The 21,905-nt window shown below is 40.8% G+C and overlaps 1 protein-coding gene across 1 annotated transcript in view; it reads right to left on the bottom strand.

Moving 5' to 3' along the window:
- TRPC7 (transient receptor potential cation channel subfamily C member 7) overlaps window positions 1–21,905 on the bottom strand; it is a 63,823-nt gene that overhangs the window by 30,292 nt on the left and 11,626 nt on the right. The window contains exon 2 of the mRNA XM_041397746.1: window positions 14,191–14,373. Within this exon, the coding sequence (XP_041253680.1) occupies window positions 14,191–14,373 (183 nt within the window). The remainder of the gene's footprint in view (window positions 1–14,190; window positions 14,374–21,905) is intronic.

The following is a 21,905-nucleotide window of genomic DNA, read 5'->3' as shown; positions in this document are numbered from 1 at the left end:
TGGGAGGGAAATGTAAAATGCTCTGCTCTTTCAAAGAGTAGAACTTTCTGGAGGTGAATGGGGGGAGGAAGGGGGTCAAGAAAAAAAGAGAGGAGGAAAGCAGAGGCTGCGGAGGGCTCAGGAGCCACAGAGACAGGGACAAGGACAGGGACAAGGACAGGGACAAGGACCTGACTGCCACACCTTGCCCTGGATCACCCAGCTGGAGGATTTCAACTGCCATGACTTTTTGTACCCTGTAACTGGGACTCTTCAGTTTACTGTTCTGAAGTAAAAAAATAAAAGAGGTAAAATTAAATGCAGAGAAAAGCAGAGAAAATCCTAACTGTGCTTTCATCTTCACTACCTGTGAACGATGATCGATTTGGGAACTTAATGGACTCTTTTTGAGATGTTTGCATAACAGAACTTTTACTGTTCAGGAGGAAATACAGTTGCACAGTAATTAGGATTGCTCTGCAGTAACACTTTTCCTTCAATAACAGCACATTAGCAGCTGTTTAAAATATGCTTTTGAGATGAATTAGGCTTTGGGGTCTACATTTCTCAAAAAGAAGACAAAAAAAAAAAAAAAAAAAAAAAAAAAAAAAAAAAAGAAAATGAGACTCTACCCCTTCCACTGAATAAATCAAACAGAACAAAGAAAATTGATGGGTACTTTTAACCTCCTTTGTCTTTAGAATTTTTTTCCTGGAAATATTAACATTTTAATATGCTTTCTTTTAAGCTGCTTTCACGAAAAAGAATGCTTTCAAAAAAGGTAATTATAAATCATGAGTCCTAGTCCTTCTGAGCATTTAAAGTTTAAGGTTGAGGTGATGACAGCAGTATTACAAGAGGGCATTTCCTAAAGCCTGGTGTTTATGTTTGCCCTGATGCTGCTTGGGCTTGTTATCTTCCTGGCAAATGGACAAAAAAATGAAGTGGAAGGAAGCTCAGTAGAGAACTGATCCCTTTTGATGTCATGAATTCAACAACACTTGTAGTGACTCATGGGAAGGGAAATGACACTGGTGAATGTGCAGAATTCTGGGATGTAGGGCCCAAGCAATATCCAGAGTTCTTCCTCCTGTTGCAATTGTTCAGGATTGATTTGAACAAAGAAATTCAGTTGTCCTTGGCAATGAGACAGTCAAAGACTTCTGGTTGGTATTTCAGAGACTTCATCAGACATTTTAATCTGTCCATTTTTTCAATGTGTCTGGAAACAGCTACAATAAAAACACAAGTATCGGAAAATTGAGAAGGAATTGCCATAAAACCCAGTTCAGTGGAACAATTTATTTTGTACAAGGCAATAAAGACAGGCAGAGTGCCACAGAGCCTAGGTGGTGTTCCTCTGTCATCTGTTTGGCCCATATCCTCCCATTCCCCACGCCACTCAGGGTTTCCCATGACTGGGTCTAGTCCTGGGTCAGGGGTCTCATCAGCCCCTCTGGACATACCAGCCACTCTAGACGTGCTGCAGACCATGCACAGGAAGCTTACCAGATAAAATACCAGGAAAGTGGTCTCTTTAACATTCAGGGGAGCAGAACATTCTAAAAAAGTGATGTAACAGATTCAAAGGAGAAGAAGGAAAGGAAAGGCTGAAAACCCTCATCCCCTGCTCCTCCTCTAACAAACTGGGTGCAATTACTTATAAACCCCCAAAGAATGGAACTAGGACATGGGTTAGGATGAAGAAACCACAAACCATACATACCTTGAACAAACCCCAGTACCTTTGTAAACTCCCTATAAATCATTATCACCGAGCCCAGCACAATAGCTATTCTAATCCATGTCCCTCTATTGTAAAAGCTACATGTAGGGACAATACTGGAGCTGTCTCCAGATAAGAAAACAAACCCAGGGACCAGAAAAGTGTTAAAACCTCAAAAAGCCTAGAGACCAGAACCACATGAAGGCCTCCACCCAGAGAGACATTATGGATTGAAGCAGCATGGCTACTGACTGCTTTATCCCAGTACAGAGTAAGTACAACCAAAATGCAATCAGTGCAGGTTTTTTCCACTTTCTCAAGCCTCACATTGGGCACCAAAAGAGTTTTTGGCCTGGTTTAGGGCAAATGTGGGGAAAAACCTCCAAAGGGGTTCCTCTAGAAAGCAAATTCAAGTGGCCCCTCCCTGCCACTGATTTGGGAAAAGATTTCCTCGGGGAAAAGTGAAAAACACTACTTATTTAACAAGCAAAATACTCACAAATGTGAAAAGATTAATAATATTGAACAATGGAACCTGTTGTTCTGAAGAGATGGCAAATTCAGAAAGTCCTTCTGTGGATTGGAGGATTGGAGAGAGAAAGAGTCTTTTTTGTGGGTATGTCCTTGTTTTTTTCTTGTTCTCTCTGGGGCTCAGGTCTGGTGTCCCAGCTGCACTGCAGCCTGGGGGGGCGGGGGCCTGGATGATAATCCTGGTGTTCTCAGACTGAACAACAGCTGAACAGTTCCAAAAAAACTTCCAGCCTCAGATAACTAAAAAAACCTAACTAAAATCCAAGGAGAGCTCTCTCATGCTCCCTGTCCATTCTGCAGACAACACAGACAACACACATAGCTGAAGCTCTTTGGTTTTGAATACAGCCACAAAAAAAATTCACTGCTTTACCTCTCCCCCTCTTTGCTCTTGGATCTAATTTTAAAGGCACAAAATCTATTTCTGGGCTAAACAGATGAATGGGGATACAATTCAGCATCATGAAGTCACCCCAGGACATCATCTTACTCTGATTATTACAAAAATAAGGGGAAAACAAGTTAAGGATCAGGAAGATCAGAGCATGAATGAGTTTTGATCTGCTATTTGCTTACAGCAAGCAGTACAGTTTTCATTGTTTTTGGTATCAGACATTAATGAAACACAGAGTGACCCCCTGGGCACTGCCAGCCCTCTCGCTATCAACATTTCAGACACTGATCATAGATCTCCTCAGAGATGCTACATTTAACTTTCTCTCTTCCCTGGGTGTGGGCACTGACACCAAGTTAAAGATTACACTAATGCTTTGGTTAGACACTTAGGCATGGAGAAGGACAGAGCTTGAGACAAAAGCTTCAAGGCAGAATGCTTCAAAGCATAATGACAAATGCTGATGTGTGATATTGAATTTCAGAGGACTGAATGCTGCAGTGCTTTTTCAATGTTCCCATTAAATGCTCTTTTCCTTCCTCAGTGCTGGAAAATGAGGCGAGGAGGCTTTTAGGGACAAACTGTGGGTGCTCCTGTGCTGCAGACAAGAAAAAGCAGTGTGACCAGGCCTGTGCAGAAGGGCAGGAAATCTCTGATTGAAATGGAAGCACTGGCAGTGGAGGGGATTGCCTGGCTCCAAAACCAGCCACTTAAAAGCATTGAGTGCTTTATCTCCTGGGCAGAGTCACTAAGGTAATGCATCAGGATCTGTGAGCTCAAGCAAAATGTTTTCCAGTGCTTCTGCATTCAGAAACCACGGTGGGAGCTTTGCTGGCCCCAGGGCCTGGGATCCCAGCAGATGGCAGTGGTTTTTCCTGCTACTGTGCATACCTCTGATATAGGAAGGAAATTGTTCTTCCCTCCAGCCTATGTCATACAGCTTTTTAAGTTAAAAAAGGCTAAAAAATCCATAATAAAATCACACATTAATCAGCTCAAATAATGAAGCCACCAAAGCAGCATTTTTGAGAGGCAGTGGAAGACTCAGGTAAGTATTGACACCTCCAAAAGCCCTGTGCTACAGAGGATTAAATAAGAGACATGAATATTTATCTGGAATATGGAAAAAAGTTTCTTGAAGACTTCAGTGAGAACTGAAAGGACCCAAAGGAAGAGTTTTACACATAGGAATAAAGAGGGTGTTTCAGAGACCACTGTGAATGCCACATTGAGTGATCACTTTTCCACATTTCTATTTAATTTGATGTGTGACAGCTCTCTCTGGTAACTTAACATGTTATATGCATTGTGGGGAAACACTTCTGAGCTCTTATGACAGAATAAGGTTTTTTTCTTTTTATCATAGTTGCTCATGAAAGCAGGAGTTTCACTCCACATCTGGTAACTTAACATGTTATATGCATTGTGGGGAAACACTTCTGAGCTCTTATGACAGAATAAGGGTTTTTTTCTTTATCATAGTTGCTCATGAAAGCGGGAGTTTCACTCCACAGATGATAAAGTACCTTTGTATTTTATAAACATACAGAAAGTTACTTCTGATAGAATACACTGCAATAGAAAGACTTTTATTTTTTATTTTCTATTATATTTAACAGAGAAGAGAGGAGAGGAGAGGAGAGGAGAGTCTCTATCTTGGACAGAAAAATGTTGTCAGCAGAAATAAGGAAACTTATGGCAAGACAGCTAAGAGACAGAGGTCAACCTCAGATGATTGGAATTAATCGTGCAGAAAGAAACCAGTATCTCTTTTATTACTGAAATAATTCTATTTCCCTTAAAAGTACAGAAATCTACCACTGAGGCAAAAGAATTAACCACTCAGACAGGATCACCTCACTTTGCTAATGTACCCTACACTGAATAGCCAGGGGCTGTGCTAGGAAGGCAAACTCATCAGCGAAGCAGTGAAAACAGATAAAACCCTGCATATCAGAACTAACAACATGAACCTGGGATTAGAAAGTCCTGAGGTGCTCCTGTCGTGTCCTCTCAGCTTGTGCCTTCCCTGTCAGCCTTATTGCAGACTTCAGTGTGTTTAATCACTGAGTGTGAGCTAAAAAGGAGCTGCATAAATAGACTTTAAGGAGTAGGGGATGTCAAGAAACACTGGCAGGGGCAGGGATGAGCAATTTCTCTTTCCATCATGTAGCTGCATTCATGTCCTTGAAGCAACCTTTCTGGGTTCATTATTAAGCATTTATCTTTTGATGTAGCTCTTTGCTTCTGCAAACCTACATTTATTCATTTATTAACACATTTTAGGCTGCAGCACCTGCTCACAGGAACCCTGGGCTGGGTGTGTAATGCTTCAAATGCCAGAAATCTGAGGGAAAATGCTGATTCAAATGAGTCATCCAAAGGGTTTCAATCGGCACGTTGTGCCCCTGAATTACAAGTGAAAAAGAAGGGGGCAGCAAATGGGTTGCATACATGGCTTTCCCCCTTTTGCCTGCCCTGCCCATGGCAGGAGGGTTGGCCCTGGGTGATCTTTAAGGTCCCTTTCCAACCCAAACCATTCTGTGATTCTGTGGTGTCAGGAACACAGGAGCAGTGCTCCTGCAGGGATCCACACACTGGAAAAACCAGGTGGGATCTGGACCACACACATTGTGTGATCTGGAAAGTTAAAAGTACATCAGAATAATCACAAAGATTTCCTGACACCTCAGAGACAAACACAGCCTGAGCTGAGCTTCCCATGCTCGTGTTCCCAGCAGGACCAAAGCCAGGGCTGGTTTGGAAGGGGACTTGAGGCTTCCTTGGCAGCTTTGCTGTGCTTGAGCAAAACCAGAGGGAGGGAGGGAGGGAGGGAAAGCTGGGCTTGCTGCACAGGCAGTGCCATGATTCTCCCAGCAAAGCCTTCACCAAAGGAGAAATGAAATCATCCCTTTTCAGCAGGTCGCTGAACACTGTGGGAGTATCAGCAAACATTGGCAGGGGTGGAAAAAACTCAGGGAAAGGTCAAAGCAGATATTGCTGCTCTTCCCCTGAAGGGTGAAAAGTATCCTGCCATTTCACCAAAGAGGATCAGATGAATTAAGAGGTAAACATATGCCCACATGCAAATAAGAGGGAAAAAAAATCACTGAGTGTATTAAAAAAACATTGTTTACCTGCTTTTATAACACCTCTCCCTTTTGAAGATTCCTTTGATATTTTAGGCATTTTTAAGACTTGAAGCCTAAATAAAGGGTCTGCATTTACACTGAATAAAATACTTTTCTTGAACTGAAACATACTTTTTTGGGGGCAGGAAAAAAGGTGAAAAATGTCTCAAAATATTTTTTTTTTATCCAGTAAAAGACCCGTTACAGAGTTGTTTCACTTGATGCAGAGCAAAGATGATAGAGCTCAGAGGGAATTACTGAACTTAGCTGGAAAACACGCAGTGCAGGGAAAGACCAGCACAGACAGAAGCCTTTCCTTACCTCCACATTGTACTCTGCTCTGTGAACTTCCAAGTGAACAAAGAGCCCTTTGTTTTACAGAAACTATTCTGAGACCTTAGCAGAAGCAGGTGGGATATTCTATATATTATGTATTTATTTCATGCTCTGGAGTGTGAAAAAAATTGTCTTTAGCAAATGCATGTGCTATTAAATTCTGTCAGAGGGTAAATATGGCTGGAACTTGGTTCACTCTTTGCTGTTGTGGCTGCAAGAGAGGCAAATAAAACTGCAGAAAGTTTAAGAAATAAATAGAAAAGTACATACCCTACTGCTAATGAATTAAAAATAACAAGTAAAGTCCCATTCAACAAACCCATGCTGTGACACTGGAACCTTTTCACAAAAAAAGATCTGCTCTAATTATAGTTATATTCTATCCATGGCCACAAGCCCTGTTTTAAAAAAAAACACTTTGCACCAGACTAACCTTACAAGAGAGACTAAAAACAGGTCCAAATTCCTTTGCCCAGATGCAAAAGAAATATTTTCATGGATGAGAGAAAATTCAGCTGATCAAATCTCATTTCAATGGGATCTATCCACAGCATGAAAGGAAACAGAACGTGACAAAGGGTCCTGTGAGATATTGCTGCAGACAGCCAGAGAACAAGGCAATGTCCCTGCCCTGAGGATTGCTGCAGCTCTCCCTCTGTCCCTGGGGCCCATTTGACTGTCTAATGGCATCACACAAATATTCATGAGGTTCTTGCTCATCCTGCAGATGAGCTTTGTGACAGGCTTGGTGAATACTCAGACCTGCTGTCTGTAGTCTAACTTCAGTGGTTTTAAACCTGTAGCAAAGGGGAAAGGTTTGTATTTGTAAGCAAGGCCCAGCTGAGCCAGGACTATGAGGGAAAAAATCCCCAACTAATTGTGCAACTTCAGCCTCTGAGTTACATTTAGGCCATAAACCCACAAATATTTAGAACAGTTTTAGTAATAAATTGCACCTTTCACAAAACCTTTCACATTGTTTCCTTCTGAACCAAAATATCTTTGTTATTAGAGCCATTTGGCAGAGGGCAAATACTCACACCAAATCCCAGGATACTCACACATTCCCCCAGTTTTATTGAAATCCAGTATCTGGATCCACTTGCTGGTTGACCTAAGTTATCCAGTACAAAATTATAATTTTGAACCCTGAAAACCTTCGCATAGCTCCAGTTTACAGCCACATCTCTTCCTGTGACTCACTCTATGAAAAGAAGAGTGTTTGAGGCAGATCTGCTCCCTGCTAAATCTGTGAGTGCATTACCAGGGCTGGGATCTCACTTGGCAAAGGTGGCAGGGGACAGAAGCAGGGCACTGCTGATGTGATGGCCCCAAAGCCCCCGTGTGGCTCAGCTCTGGAAAGGGCAAGGCATGATCCTGTTAGATGAGTGACAGCGGTGGAAACAGGCTTTGATCAGGAACAACTTAAACCCACTAAAAACAAACTGGTCTAATAGAAAACAAAAATAATGAGGTAAATAAAACTGCCAAGAGCACTGCAAATGCAATTTGCCCACTGACACTAATGCTCTTCAGCACTGACTGGAAAGGCAAAATTAATAATAATAGCGGAAGGGACTTCTGTTGTTCTCCTATTAATTTTAGACCATATGAAATGAAAAGGTAAGCCTGATCTGTTTGATGTATGTAACAAGAAAATGTAGAATTTACACAAATTCTTCGATTGGTTCAGTTCAAACTTTGCTTTGCCTTTAAGTTTCTTTATAATTTGACTTTTCTGAGATAAAGATCGGGCTTTTTCGGGCTCAGCATTCTCCTCTAGGGTAGGGAATAAGGTGTTCGGCTCTTGGAAAACTTCAGTTTCTTCTTCTAGTGGGCTGCATGTTTTCTGAAGAGATTTATTGTTACTGTCTGATTTCTCCTCTTTTTACATATATGAATAAATCTTATCACTGAATTCTTTATCTGAAAACAAGAGACTGAATTGCAAGTCCCAGCCTTTAACATTCCAGGATTTTCATATCTGTGCAAAATCAAAACCACTTGAAAATCCTTATCATTGAATTATTCATCTAAAAACATGCCACAATAAAAAACTACCAAACAACAATGTCCTTTTGGTATATAAAAAACAGCCACCGAGGGCACAGAATGAGAGATTTAAAACATTGCCTATGGGGATTTAGGCAAAGTCAAAATTGGAGTCAGCTAAGGTCAGGTTTGTAGCAAACCATAAAAATTGCCCTTTTCTATGGGAATTTTATTATTAATTATTAATAAAGGTAATTTTAAGCCATTTCATCAGTGATGCACATCCATACAATGGTTTTGATGTATTCTTGTGCTCACTTGTCTGTATCTTGATGGACACTTAAGACCCTGTGACACTTTGCAAATGAAAATAATTAAGTCTGCATATTACAGTAAACTGGGAATATTGCAGACAATATTCAGGATGGAGAAATGATTCACTGAAACCTTAAGAGGATGGATGTATGTGCAGGAAATAACAAAATGAGATTCGTCAAGGAAAAGAAAAGAAATTAAAACATCTGGGAAAAAGGAAATAATCAGAGTCACAGATTTTAGTGGGAGGAAGGAACCTTGCTAATGAAATACTCAGATATAGAAGTGCATTCTTTGGGGAAGGGAAGTAACTCCTTCCCTTTCCAATCTCTGTCAAAACATTTGCAACATGCAATTAAAAATGTAAAAAGAAAAATTGTATGGATAAGCTTTGGAGTCCAGAATGACCACAGTGTTTCCACTGATATTAAATTACATTTTACTGGCTCTCCCCTGACAGAAGCAAGAGAAGCTTTTCTTCCCACCACCTCTGTCCAGGCCATCAATGACTTCACAAGACCTCAGTTACATATTCCTGAAACTAAAAAGTGGAAAAAAGAAATAATGAGGGATTGCAGAAACAAAAATACAAACTTTCTGAAAGCCCTCTTGATTGAGAAGTTCTTCTCCTTGAGGCTTCTCATCAGATGGCAAACCATAACCCTGTCCAGTTCCAAGCCATATCTGTGTGTGTTACAGCCACTGGGGCACTGAAAGGTCAATGTTTGTCCTGTGAGAAATTCCTACACTGAAGCTGTGGATGTGAATCACTTCATTTGGGTTATCCAAATGTAGTTTTCCATGGGTGTTCAGGCTGGTGTGCAGGTGTGGCTGGGCCCTGGTGGGCCCTCTGCCCTCTCCCCTGCAGCAGTCCTGCCCCAGGGCTCTCCCTGCAGGAAAGCTGCAGGTTGAGAGCAGAGAGATCTCACCCACCATGGCATGTGGCACAGAGACACTCCTTGCCCTGCTACTGCCAGAACTTCTGGTCACTTCTGGGTTTCTCCTGCCCTCTGTTCTCCACTTTATTTTCCTGTGCTTCCTGAGAAAAACCCGAGCTGTCCCAGGTAACCTTCCTAAGGATGCTCTGGTGGAGCTTGTTTGGGGCAGTGTCTGTAACTGCACGTTTGGGGGGAAAAACTGTCTCTTCAGCACAGGCAGGGCTGGCTCTCCGAGCCTTCCCCAGCTCCCTTCAGGCTGTTGCAGCAGTTAATGAGAGCTGGGACTGCTCATGCCCTCAAGTCTCTGAGTCATGTGACCAACACAGTGAAAAGTTATAATCTAATGCAGCCATGAGTATTCTGTTCAGAGCATCCTCCATATGTTAATTATTAATAATATAGTTATGAAAAAAGTTCCTGTTCCAGCTCTCTCTTAAATAGGATTTACACAGCCATCTGGTGTTCTGTTTAATTCTTATTTTTTTTTCCCAACCCAATTTGTGTGTCTTACTGTTAATTAAATTAAAACTGGTGAAAGAGAAAGGTGCTCTGGCTTTGTGGTGGCTGTGGACAGAGCTGCTGAGAAGACAGAGGTGGGCATTCAACATTTGAAATTAGAAGAATAATGATAATTTTGCCATTGGGAAAGAAGGGAAATGAATGTCACCTCCTAGAGAGGAGCAATAGCTTTACACCTATAGAGAAGCCACAGCTTTACAGCTAAAGGTAAATGTTGACACAAGTCCCCTGCCAACATTAAAGAGAAACAAGAAATGATCATATTGGTACAGACTAAAATGAGAACATAAAATATGTGCATCCCTTCAGCTGATATACAGCAGCAAAATGGTTTTGTTGTGAGACATCAAAACTTTAATTTTCTCATTGTTGGCTGTCCAAGAGTGGTTCCAACCTCTGTACCTCTGCCTCTCAAAAGTAGAAATCATATTCTGGCTTAATTAGAAATGAGTTCACACAGGGAAAAAATGTGTGCTACCCCTACATAGCAAGTACCTGGGTGAAAACAAGTTTGTTTGAATGTTTCAAGAAAAGAGAAAAACCATTACTATAAAATTTTCAGTCAAGAGCACAGTAGGCTTTCAGGTGTTGTAAACCTGCATGAGGAGCATGTGGGTATCCATGGCCACAGAGCCCATGGTCCTTGGGATCAGAACTTCAACTTAGCAACTCAAGCCACTTTTGGTTATAATCCACCAAAGCCACCTGTTCCACCCTAATGCTGCTTTTTATTTTGCCTCTTCTGTGAGCAGCTGCTGGACCCCACCAGAGTTTTCTCTCACTGTGAGATCTCCCAGCCTCTACTCCAGTGTCCAGGTGAACACGAGTTCATCATCAGAGTGCTTGGCTGCTCCTCCTGCACCCAACACTCCTCCTCCCTGTGCCCCAGACCCTGCAGTGCTGGATGAGAAAGAAATCTCGAATTGGCTGAAGTGAGCAAGTGCAAAGCATCACTAAATAAACCAGGGGAGACAATGGTACATTTGCAACAATCCCATACATGGGCTAAAAGTTCAGTTCTTGGAAAGAATTAAGGACTCAGTAAATGCTTAAGTGTTTGAAAGTGGTTTGTTTTGCTCTTGACAAACTGTTTCCATTTTGATAAATTCAAGGAACCATTAGGACAGCTGATCTAAACAGAAAAATGCCTCTGGAAAACTTGGTCAGAGGACACTTGGGTGAATTTTTTCCAAAAATCCTGGAGTACAGAGTGATTATTTAGTTCTTTCAAAAAGTGTGAAGAATAACAGCAATACACCGTTTTTATAAACACTTTATATACTACTGTAATTTTGGGTTTCTCCTTGATGCAAAATATGTAAAAGCAGAGTTTCTTAATTCTTCAAAAACCTTTTATAGAAAGTCCTTGAATTAGAGCCTTAAGCTTCTCACAATCTTCTCATATGTGTTAGTAGGATGCTTTGCAGAAGAAAAGAAAAGGAAAAAAGAGACCAACAAGTGAAGCCTGCAATTGTTGATGCTTTCTTGAATGACTTTATAAGGTTCATCTCAAACTTTGTGAATTAGGAAAAAAGATAATGATCAATAAAACTGTGTCCTTTCACTTGAGCAGAGAATTGCTTTTTTGAAGTTGAAAATGAACAAGGTAACAGGGGACTTTAATTGGAAGCACAGAAGGAAAAATGCAGAGACATTTCCATTAATATGAGCAAAAACCTGCATAGGTACCAGGTGCAGATTTACTGAGCAGAGGACGTAAGAAGGTTCCAGCTCTGATGTGAACACAGATTTTCCTCAGACACTGTGATTGCAGTAACTGCACTGTATGAGGACAGTGATGTAACAAAGAAATTTGGAAGAACTGGGAAGATTTTAAAAGATTTTGCAAAGGCCTGATGAAACTCTGCAGATGCAATTGCTCTTCTGTCTGAAGGTGGGAGTCCTTGACATCTTTCCCAGACTCTAGAAATAAAAATGTGATGAAATACAGACTGCATCAGCAGCTCTAAAAGTAAAGTAATGGATATTAAATAATAATTTTCAATGTGCTTCATGGTTCTCTGCAATTTTTCATCAAAGAAAGCCTATTGTAGGCACTGAGTATTAATATGGAAATGTGAATTAAAAAGCTAATGGTAGAAATAGATTTTTTTAAACATCAAATATTTCTTAAAATTTCCCATGCAAGTGCAAATATTTAGTCTGGATAGGAACTTAATGAAAAAATAACTCATAACCACAAACCCCTCGTTCTTTTTTTTTTTGTCAGACCATTCTGAAGTTCTTTTGTATAAAACTCCTGCCCAAGCAGGGTCATCCCAGAGCACATGGCACAGGATTATGTTGGGACAGTTCTTCAATATCCCCAATGAGGAAGATTCCACACTCTCTGGGTGATCTCTTCCAGTTCTTGGTTACATGAACAGAGAAGAAATTCTTCCTCATATCCAGGTGGAACTTCCTGGGCATCAATTCCTGTCTGATGTCTCTTGTCCTGCTAGCTGGATCACTGAGCAGAGCCTGCTCCACACTCTGGACACCCTCCCAGCAGGCACTGACAGACATTGATGGGGTCTCCTCTCAGGTGTGAGCAGGCCCAGCTCTCCTCATAAGAAAGGTGCTCCAGTGCCTTAATTAACTTTGTTTTCTGCTGGAGCAGCACATCTCTCTTGTACTGAGGAGCCCAGAAGTGGACAAGGTCTAGTCATGATGAGTCATTAGCTTAGAAAAAGTTACTTGAAATTTACAGAATCTGTCCAAGAATCAGTTTATTAAATATACATAATACTTCACCCTCCCTCTGACCCTTCTCTGTTATAGGATTTCCTTAAAATGAAAATGGATTTCAAATCACAAGATCTGTACACATGAACCTAAATATCTCTCAACTGAATAAAAAGCTTGCACCTGAAGTGCATTGTCTCTCAAGGAATTAGTTACTGTGATGCCATAACCAATGTCTTTGTTCAGCAAGTGTGACCAGTATCAGTCCATTATCATGTCACTGCCAAAGCCAAAGCTATTTCTCTGTGTGTCTGTGTCTCTCACAGACTGAACTGTCTTGTTTTGGAGTTAGCAGTTAAATATTCATCTTGCACATAAACACACACCAAACCAGCTGCTGAAAAGAATGTGCTGAAAAGTGCTGACCTGGGAGCCATCACAAGACTGCTGAATGCTCCTGTGCATGTCCTGCAATTAGTTTAACAGTTTTTATCAGTGTGCAACAGGTTGCTGTGATCCACAAAGGATGCTCAGCTTTCCTGGGCTTAGGAACATATTTATACATGAAAAGATCAACTGTACATGACCTCCCGCTGGTGCTTTAGCTCAATGTTCATGCATTGTGACAAGCTGCACATACAGACAGGGTCAGAAATGGGGAATGTCCCTCTGGAACCAGGTGAGCCAGGGTGGAAGTGCCCAGAACGGCACAGCAGCTCCAGTTCGTGGTCTTGGTATCAAAAGGGTGACACAAATTTTGAGAAGGATAAGTGAGCAAAGTAGCACAGGAGAATTCACACATTGAAAAGGCTCAAGGTCCCTTGCAGCTCAGAATGTTCTGTGATTCTGTGACTGATGATTCTCAGGTCATGGATCACTGGGCTCTGTTCCATGATGAGGTACTATCTGTGTCTTCTAGATTAGTTCATTTTCTGAAAGAGCACCAGAGCAAGTTTGGCCTCCCGTTACCAAAGCAACAGTTTCAACAACTAAGCTTGACCCAGCTTGTAGAACATCAGACTGAGAGTGAACTGAGATGTTCAGCTTGGTCTTGGTGATGGAACAAAGCAGAGACACAGCATCCTAGGAGAGAATATTTGGCTCCATGCTACGTGCTCCTGCATGAAAGCATTTAATTTCAAATATGTTTTAAGATTCTCTTTAATTAATGGCTTTCATAACAGGAAAAGACCTTCTCCAGCCAGCACAGCAGCACAGTCAAGAGGAAAAATGAAGCAGGTGGTGGGTCTGGGAGGGGAATGAGAGAGCAGATGTTAGCTCAAAAATTTGGAATGCTCATTGAGTCCTGTAGCAGGAGCCCAGTTTCCATCAAAGCATATTGTAGGAGCAATTAATTGGGACCACCCAGACCTAGAATTTGCCAGAATAACATTTTCCATTCACACAACACACTTCTGTAAGGCTGACTAGTTGTTTCAAATACTTCTAGAAAAATTTAGTTTTCATTTTGCAGATAAACTTCTCCATATTAAAGGATGTGAGAGAATGCAAATTAAGCCACAAGTTGCTAAAATTCTAGGGACAGTCCTTGTACCACTAAAATCTATCTTTTGCTTATTTTTCAGGCTGCATCAAGGAAGCATAATTAAATGTGAAGACATATGGGACCCAGGAAGAGCTCACCTTTTTGACCTCATATTTAATAGCAAGTTTAATCCTGCTCAGACTTGGCCGGTGGTGCTCAGGGCACAAGTGGATGTTCACATCTCCATTCAGAATAGCCTCCACCTCCTCAGTGTCTCTGCACAGGTCCAGCACCCCCACGACAAAGTCCTTGCATTGCATAGATAACTTCCGATAGTCGTTCTGAGGGAGAACAGAAAAAATATTTATTTGTGTGCTGGAAAGCTGGGCTGCAAACAGCAAATGAAAAAGGGAAGAGAGAGCAATTGTGAGCAAGGTTACTTCTGCAAAACTGCTTCCTGGAAGAGTAAGAAAGCATTTGATTTACACAGCATGTTGATGGCTTTTCACAAAAGTACAGGAACTCCTCCAGACCTAATTAGCAATGTCTCTATCAGCAGCATAGTTTGCATGATAATAGAACAGGTTTTACAGAACAAGTAAATAATTTCTAGGGAAATTTTGATTTTAAGCAATCAGTTGATCTCTGCTCTCCTTATGGTGTATCTTTAGGAATGTAAAAATATGGCAAAAAAAAAAAAAAGTCCTACTAACTGGTTAAAATATACAGCAAACTTTTCAGCTTAGATTCTTTCCTAGTAATTCTTTCTTTCTTAACTTTCAAGAAGTTTTAGACTGGTACAAGCATCACACACAGATGTGTTCAAATGAATAATACAGTTGCAATACCAACTTCAGCCTCAAACGTTAGAATTTAGTTAAACATTCCTGAAAGAGCATCCAGATGATCATTGTCACAACACTTCTCCAAGAAATGGAACTTCAGAAACTCAACATGATTTCCTGTGAAATAATTTCACTTTGAAAACTCAAATTACACGTGTGGAGAAAGAGATAACCTCTACCTGACTTGACAGAGGACTAGAAGAGCAAGTTCCCTGCCTTAAATTAAATTGTGATTGATTTTCATGTGCTGACACTTAAAAAAATGAGGAAAGTGCCACCATCTGAGTAAATGTTGTAAAGTAGAATACAATTAAGGCTACCATTCATATCATAACAAAATGATGATATTAAAGGCTCCATGCAACAAATAGGAACAATAAGCATAAGACAAGTTCTAACTGACTTGAGAGGTCTTTTCAAATTAGGTTTGATGAGTTAATTAAGTTCAGTACCTTATCTAATTAAGCCAGCAGCCAAAAGAAGATAGTTAAACCTGGCTTTGATGAAGTGATAAAGGTAACCTAGCTTTGTGCTTCTCTCTTTTCTAAATTATCAATTCTATCATTTACACATAGCAACATATTAGCCTTCCTTGTTACACAAAGATCTCAAAGCACTGTACAAACATTCATTAATTAGAACAGCACTGTCTAAAATACTTAATTAGAGGTGGCTTAACTTCTTTGGTCAGTTTTAACCCTTCAGAGCTGAGATGATAATGAGTTTTTAAAATCAGTTGGTTTAATGACTTTGTCATAGGTTTGAGGTTACTTCTATCACGAATGTGTGTGCGTGTCCCAACTTCGTTTTTCATGCATGGAAGAGCTGGGAAGAGCACAGAATAATTGAATAACCACAGAATAATAATCACAGGGGCCCAGGAAGCCCCTCAGGGCTGCAAGTGGGGCATTCCGAGAGGAAAGGGAAGAAGCCATTTCTGATCTGTGTTTAGGAGAAGGGGCTGAAGACACTGGGGATAGTGGGGATTTTACTGCTGACACCTTCTGCAAGGGAAACTTGTATGCTTACATCCTTTTATGTATCAAAAAAGTTTAGATCTGAGCTCCTCTCTTTGTCCTTGAGTGCTGTAATCAGACCAGGTGTTCTAATTGTGTTTTTAATGGAGAGGAGCAAGAACTTCAAATCTTCATTAAGAGGAGACCTGAGAGTACAATAAGCAGATCTTTATCTGGGTGAATGCCCCAATGCAGAAGCTGGGGCACCAAGACTTCCATAAGTGTCTCAGGCTAGAGCACTAAGATGTAAGATGTTCTTATGCCTCAGGCAAAAAATGATGGCTCATTTACATCGAAATCTAGCATCTATCTAGCTAGATTTTGTGTAGATAGATAGGATTTTTGGAGTAAATGTTTACAAATACAGGGTGAGGTAAGGTCTGAAATGTAAATGAAAGACAGATTGTACTTTATGGCTTCAAAGCACTCCTCTCAAATCAATTCCATGCTTTAATCTTCCCCACACCAAGATGAATTTCAATAAATTGAAAGCTTACCTATTCACTGAAAGAATAGATGGCCAAACAAATATATTAGCCTCAAAATAATTACAGAAATAGTGAAGGACAGCAAATATAGATAGATCTAAAAACATGTGTAGGGTGGGAATGAAATGCCTTGCTGCCACAGGTAATGGAGATGCTTAATTAGCCCAGCAGCTTAAAACAGAACAAGGGTGAGAACTCTGCTGGGCTTTAATGCCATCCTCTATGTACTGTTTGCAAAGTTCACAAGCTTATCTCTTAACCAGCACATTTTAGGTAATTGTCATCACCACTTCTACATCACCTGAACAACTAGGTTGTATTAGATTAGATTATATTCCCTCTTCTTTCTTTGAGGAAAGACATTTAGTAGCAACTAGGAAAGTGCTTCCAAAGCATCTGCAAATGACAGGTTCCCAGCTGGAAAACTCTCTCAAGACCCAACTTTATGCACATCTCCAACCTTAATGTTTTTACTGGTTCTGTACATTTGTAGAAACTATGGATGATTTTCTCATTCAAAGTTTTTTAGTCTGATTTTTAAGTAGACACAAGCAGGCATACATCCTATCCAAGGTACAAGCTGTAGAAAGAATAAAATTAAAATAAAATAAAATAAAATAAAATAAAATAAAATAAAATAAAATAAATAAAATGGCCTCCAGCAATTCTGCAGCCAGGCAGGTGGGCAGATTACATCTCTCAGGAGGCTGCTCATCTGTTAAGACAAGTCTCAAAGATCACTGAACCTGCTGTTTCTTCTGATGATCCCTTTTACAAAATCATTTGTCATCTTTGTTCTCGCCTCCTTAGTGCTCACAGTCATCATAGAAAATCCTGATCACCCTGATGGCGAGAGCACACTCAATGACTCTCCTCATGTCAGGGTATTTCTCTCAAGCACACATTATTCTTTACTTAAAACCTGAGATGAACAGAGGTCTGACAGCCAAGCTTCTCCTGATCCTGGATTGCAAAGCACAGTTCTGGTGACGCAAGCAGAAATTCTGTACCTGCATCTAAAACCCTGAATTGTGAATTCTGATGCACGGGGAAAATCCCAAGGAAGCCAAGAAGATTTATTTACAAGCAGCATCCAAGCTCTATTGGTGTTCATACCAGCACTGTTTATTTCACACATTCACCTGTATTTCACACATTTGGAAGCATCCAAGATGCTGCTTTCCCTGCAGGGAGGAGTGCTGGGACTGTGGATGGAAGGCTGCACCCCAGGGCAGAGATTAGCCAGGGGTGAGAGGAAGAGGTGAAGAAGAACAAGGATGCATTTCCAGATACTTCCAGACACTGGTGAGCAGTTACAGAACTTGGCGAAATGGCCTGAAGCTGTGTCAGGAGAGCTTTAGGTTGGATATTAGAAAAATATTCTTCAACCTGAGGGTGACTGGGGACTGGAAAAGGCTCCCCAGGGCAGTGGTCACAGCACCAAACCTGACAGAGCTCAAGATGCTCAACACTCTCAGGAACATTATGGGATTCTTGGGGCTGCTCTGTGCAGGGCCAGGAGCTGGACTTTGATGTTCTGTGTGGGTGCCTTCAAACTCAGAGGCTTCTGTGATTCTGTGATTCTCTGTGATTCTTTGTGATTCTTGTTACACCAAGGTTTTTGAAGATCATAGCCCTGAGGACTCCCCTGGCTCTGCCAGAACACAGAGGGGCAGATGGCCACTGTGTCTTGGGGTGCAAAGGGACAGTCCCCACTTCACCACTGCCCTGCCAGCCAGGCTCAACCCCTGAACCAGGCACTTCATGGCCCTGCTGTCTAAATAAGTTTTGTGGAGAACCATCCTGGCTGCAAGCCTGGCCAGGCAGTGGGTGGCAAGCAGGGTCAGACTTGTACCACAACAAGAAACTCAGGGCTGGAGACACAAAATCCAGCTCAGTTCTCCTGGCAGGGCAGCACAAGCAGACACAGGCAATGACAATAACCCAAACCTTCCCAAGCATCCCAATTAGGTGCCATATTATGGAAGTCTGAGGATTAAGAGGCTCATAAACCAGATGGATTTTTACAGTAATGAAAATTGCAAATTACACATGAGAGATGCTGGGGCCTCATCCTGATAGGCTGAGTGCTGTCAAACCTCAGAGAGGAAGATGAAGGATACAACCAAGTAGGCGAGAGAGCCACCCTGTTTCAAACAACACATGGAAGAGAATTTTATTTCCAATAGAGGCACTGAGCAGAGCAGGATCAGGATAATGCCTGAGAATGTTACAATATCATTTTTTAAAAACTAGAATGTAATAAAAGGATTCCAAATTAGTAATTTCCTGCTTCTTCTAACACTGTTGTGCATGTGGAGTTAAAAATGTCTAATTTTGCTGTTTTGAAAAGGCTGATGGTACTTGTCATTCACTGCAATTTCTCTGAGTACCCTATTATTATCTGTTGATTATGTTCTAAATGAACTCTGTCATGTCTCCACATCTGTTCAAAACCAACCAGATTTTTTTTTTCAGAAAAGAGCTGTTTCAGGTCAGAGGGATGGAGTCTGAGTAAAAAAGTTAAGTGAAATGAGAAAAACTAAGACTAGGAACCTATTTGGCATTTCTGGGTAGCATTAAATTTGATGTGCAAATGAAAGCTGTGGGCACATTGCACAGAGTCTCTTTTTATGTTTCTTTGAGCTCTTGGCTCTTTGTATTTATTCTACATCACACATAGCACATATATCAAGGAGAGAAATATTGCATTGCTTAGATTAGCATTTTGAGAAGAGACAGCAAGAAAAAAATGGAGAGGTAATTCTGTAAATATGAACAGAAAACTCCCCCAAGTAAAAATTATTGTAGAAAGAAAACAGCTGAGAGAAAGGAGTGGGACAAAAAGCAGAAATATTTCATGCAAGATTTGCATGAAATTGTTAGATTTTGAAATGAAATTGTTAAATAAACCATCATGTCAATTATTCAAAATGCTTATAAATCTTTACCAATTAGATACCACATGAAATATGCACAAGCCTATATAGAAAAGCTGTGGGACAGATTTCCTTCTGAGTACTTACAGTGTCTTTGACTGGCCATATGGTAGGGAGTGAAAAGAAGCACAAGGCCTGTGGCAGGAAAGGTGATGAGAGAAGATGCTGAGGAAGGGCCCTGCACCGATCCTGACCATGTAACTTTTTGTTATCCTCTGAAATGCACTGAGCACCCTCCCAAAGAGCTTTGCCAGCTGCTGACACTTTTGAATACAGCTGAATGCATTCTTATTGTTTCCAGACTAAATGCCTACATGCACAGTCTATGCCAAGGCTGTACAGTTAATTCTGCAGAAAGCACATCCAGTTGGTTTATGTTTTCTTCCTCCTTAAGTGGCAGCAGATCAGAGAATTATTGGAGCTCTGGGTGCATTGTGCCATACCCATGGGCATGTCTCTGAATTTAGAGCCCACTGCTCATTTAACACATTTCCCCACTCAGGTGCAGGTTGCTAAATGTTTCTAGAGGTAGGAACAGGTGCCTCAGTTCATTTTCAAAATGATCCAGACCTTGACTTCTTAATCTCCAGCATGCATAATAAACAACCTGTTCAGATACAAGAGTTTGACACTTCACAAGTGTGACTCTGTTGCTTTCCAAGCAATTTGGATCCTTCTAAATGGAGCCAAGATGAACATGGCTGTGGTTTGTCCTGTGAGCAGTGCCAGGCTGCAGCATGGCAGAGCAGAGGGGCCTCCAGGCAAGGGGGGATTTTAGATTCTGTCAGGAGACACCAAGAGATGTGGCCAATACGGAAGCCTGAGGACAAACCAGCGTGTGTCTGTGTTGACATTTTTCTTCTCCAAAGAAGCCCAGAAAATAACAACATCATTTGGTTGAGAACCAAAAATTTTCTGACTTCCAACAAGCCATGGAGATAACATCCCTTGCATCATTACAAAGATTTCAATGGCAGTTGCACTGACTGATTTACAATGAGGCTATTTTTTTTTGGCATCTCTTTATTCTTCTCAGCTTTCTAGCTGCAATTCATCTCCTCATATGCACTGCAGAAGCTCATCTCTGAGAGAGCATATCCCTCCACAAGGGGATAGAGCAGTGAGGAATCAATCAAACCACATGGAATTCATCTTATACCAATTCACTGGTAGATACATCAAGTCCTTCAAGAAGCTCAACAAGATGGTGGTAGTAATTCTAGTTGTGGGGTTGAAAATCCTTTAGAATTGTTACCATGTTTTTGCAGCATCATTTGCAGGTCCAGGTATGTGTTTAATCTTCAGTAATAACATTCCAAGAACTCTGAAGTGTGAACTGTCAAAAGCAGCAGAAAGGACAGGTTTGTACCTCCCTGTTTCATTTCTACTCTTTTGCACTTTAGCTCTTTTCTGCTCTAGCTCTTACAAATCTACAAACTCTACCAATAATACCTTCTGGGAAATTATTAGTATTTTTGATAAATGTAGCTTCTGTGGGACCAAAACTAATGAATAAATATTGGAAGGTGTTTTTCCATCAATAAAAACAGAAAAGGAAAAATACTTAACTTTGACCTCCCCTTGGAACAATTCCTTTAGAAGGTGTCTGGATGGTTTTTTTTTTTAAATCTAAAATTAATGGATGGATTATTTGGGGAAGCCAAAGCAGGAATCAAACAGAATCCTTAAAGAAAGTTAAGGACTGAGACTGAGCATGATTCCTAACTCTTCAATCAAAGTTTTAGACTCCCTAGGATAAGAAATTTCAGAATCAGTCCACTCTCAGCCTTTTGTATTACTTTTATTGATTTTCTTTACTATCTGAAACTTAAAATAAGTTTCCTGTACTCCCTCTACACTGAAATTAATGGATGATTTGACTTATCCAAAGTTCTCACCCTGAACAGAATACAGTCTTTCTTTTCATACCTAATGAGTTGCCAGAAAAACACCTCCATCTCCTCTACTCCTTTCCCCCAAAGTCACCTTCAGCCTGACAGGTACCATTACTGAGCATCCCTGTGCAGGAATATCAGTGCTATTCAGCAGAGAGCTACCACCCCTTTCCAAGTCTCTGAAAATATTTAATTAACCGAGAACAGAAATTATATTGGTCTACAATTCTTTTTAAAAATGAGAATATTTAAAGTCTCAAGGTTGGCATGGCAGCTTTTCAACATAAGATGGCATTTGATGCTTGAGGTACTTCTCTTTGCTATCATCTCAGCTTGTTTTCAAGCACACATCACAAATAAGCCACAGGTTTTGATTCCTCAGCTAAGTGAAAGGTGTTTTTTTTCTTGCAGATTTTCCCTAGCTCATTTGAATGTTTATGCTGAAACACCTGTCTTCAGAAGATAAACTATCAAGTGTCTGGATGTCTCATAAAGAGGGCCGAGGTATTAGTGAAATGTGCATGCCAAATGTGGGGAATACACAAATGTGACCAAGGAGAGGGCCTGTCTCCAATGTCCTGTCAACAGCTTCTCTTTAAATGCAAACAAATTCAAAATACACTCTGATGGTTTTGTGGTTGAAGAAGAGTGTAAGTTCTGTTCATGTCAGCAGTAAAATCAAGCTCATGA

Source organism: Onychostruthus taczanowskii, unplaced genomic scaffold, assembly GCF_017590055.1.
Source record: "Onychostruthus taczanowskii isolate IOZ18803 unplaced genomic scaffold, ASM1759005v1 scaffold14, whole genome shotgun sequence".
Taxonomy (NCBI): Eukaryota; Metazoa; Chordata; class Aves; order Passeriformes; family Passeridae; genus Onychostruthus; species Onychostruthus taczanowskii.
The sequence above is the reverse complement of the archived record's forward strand: the minus strand, read 5'-3'. Positions and strand labels throughout refer to the sequence as shown.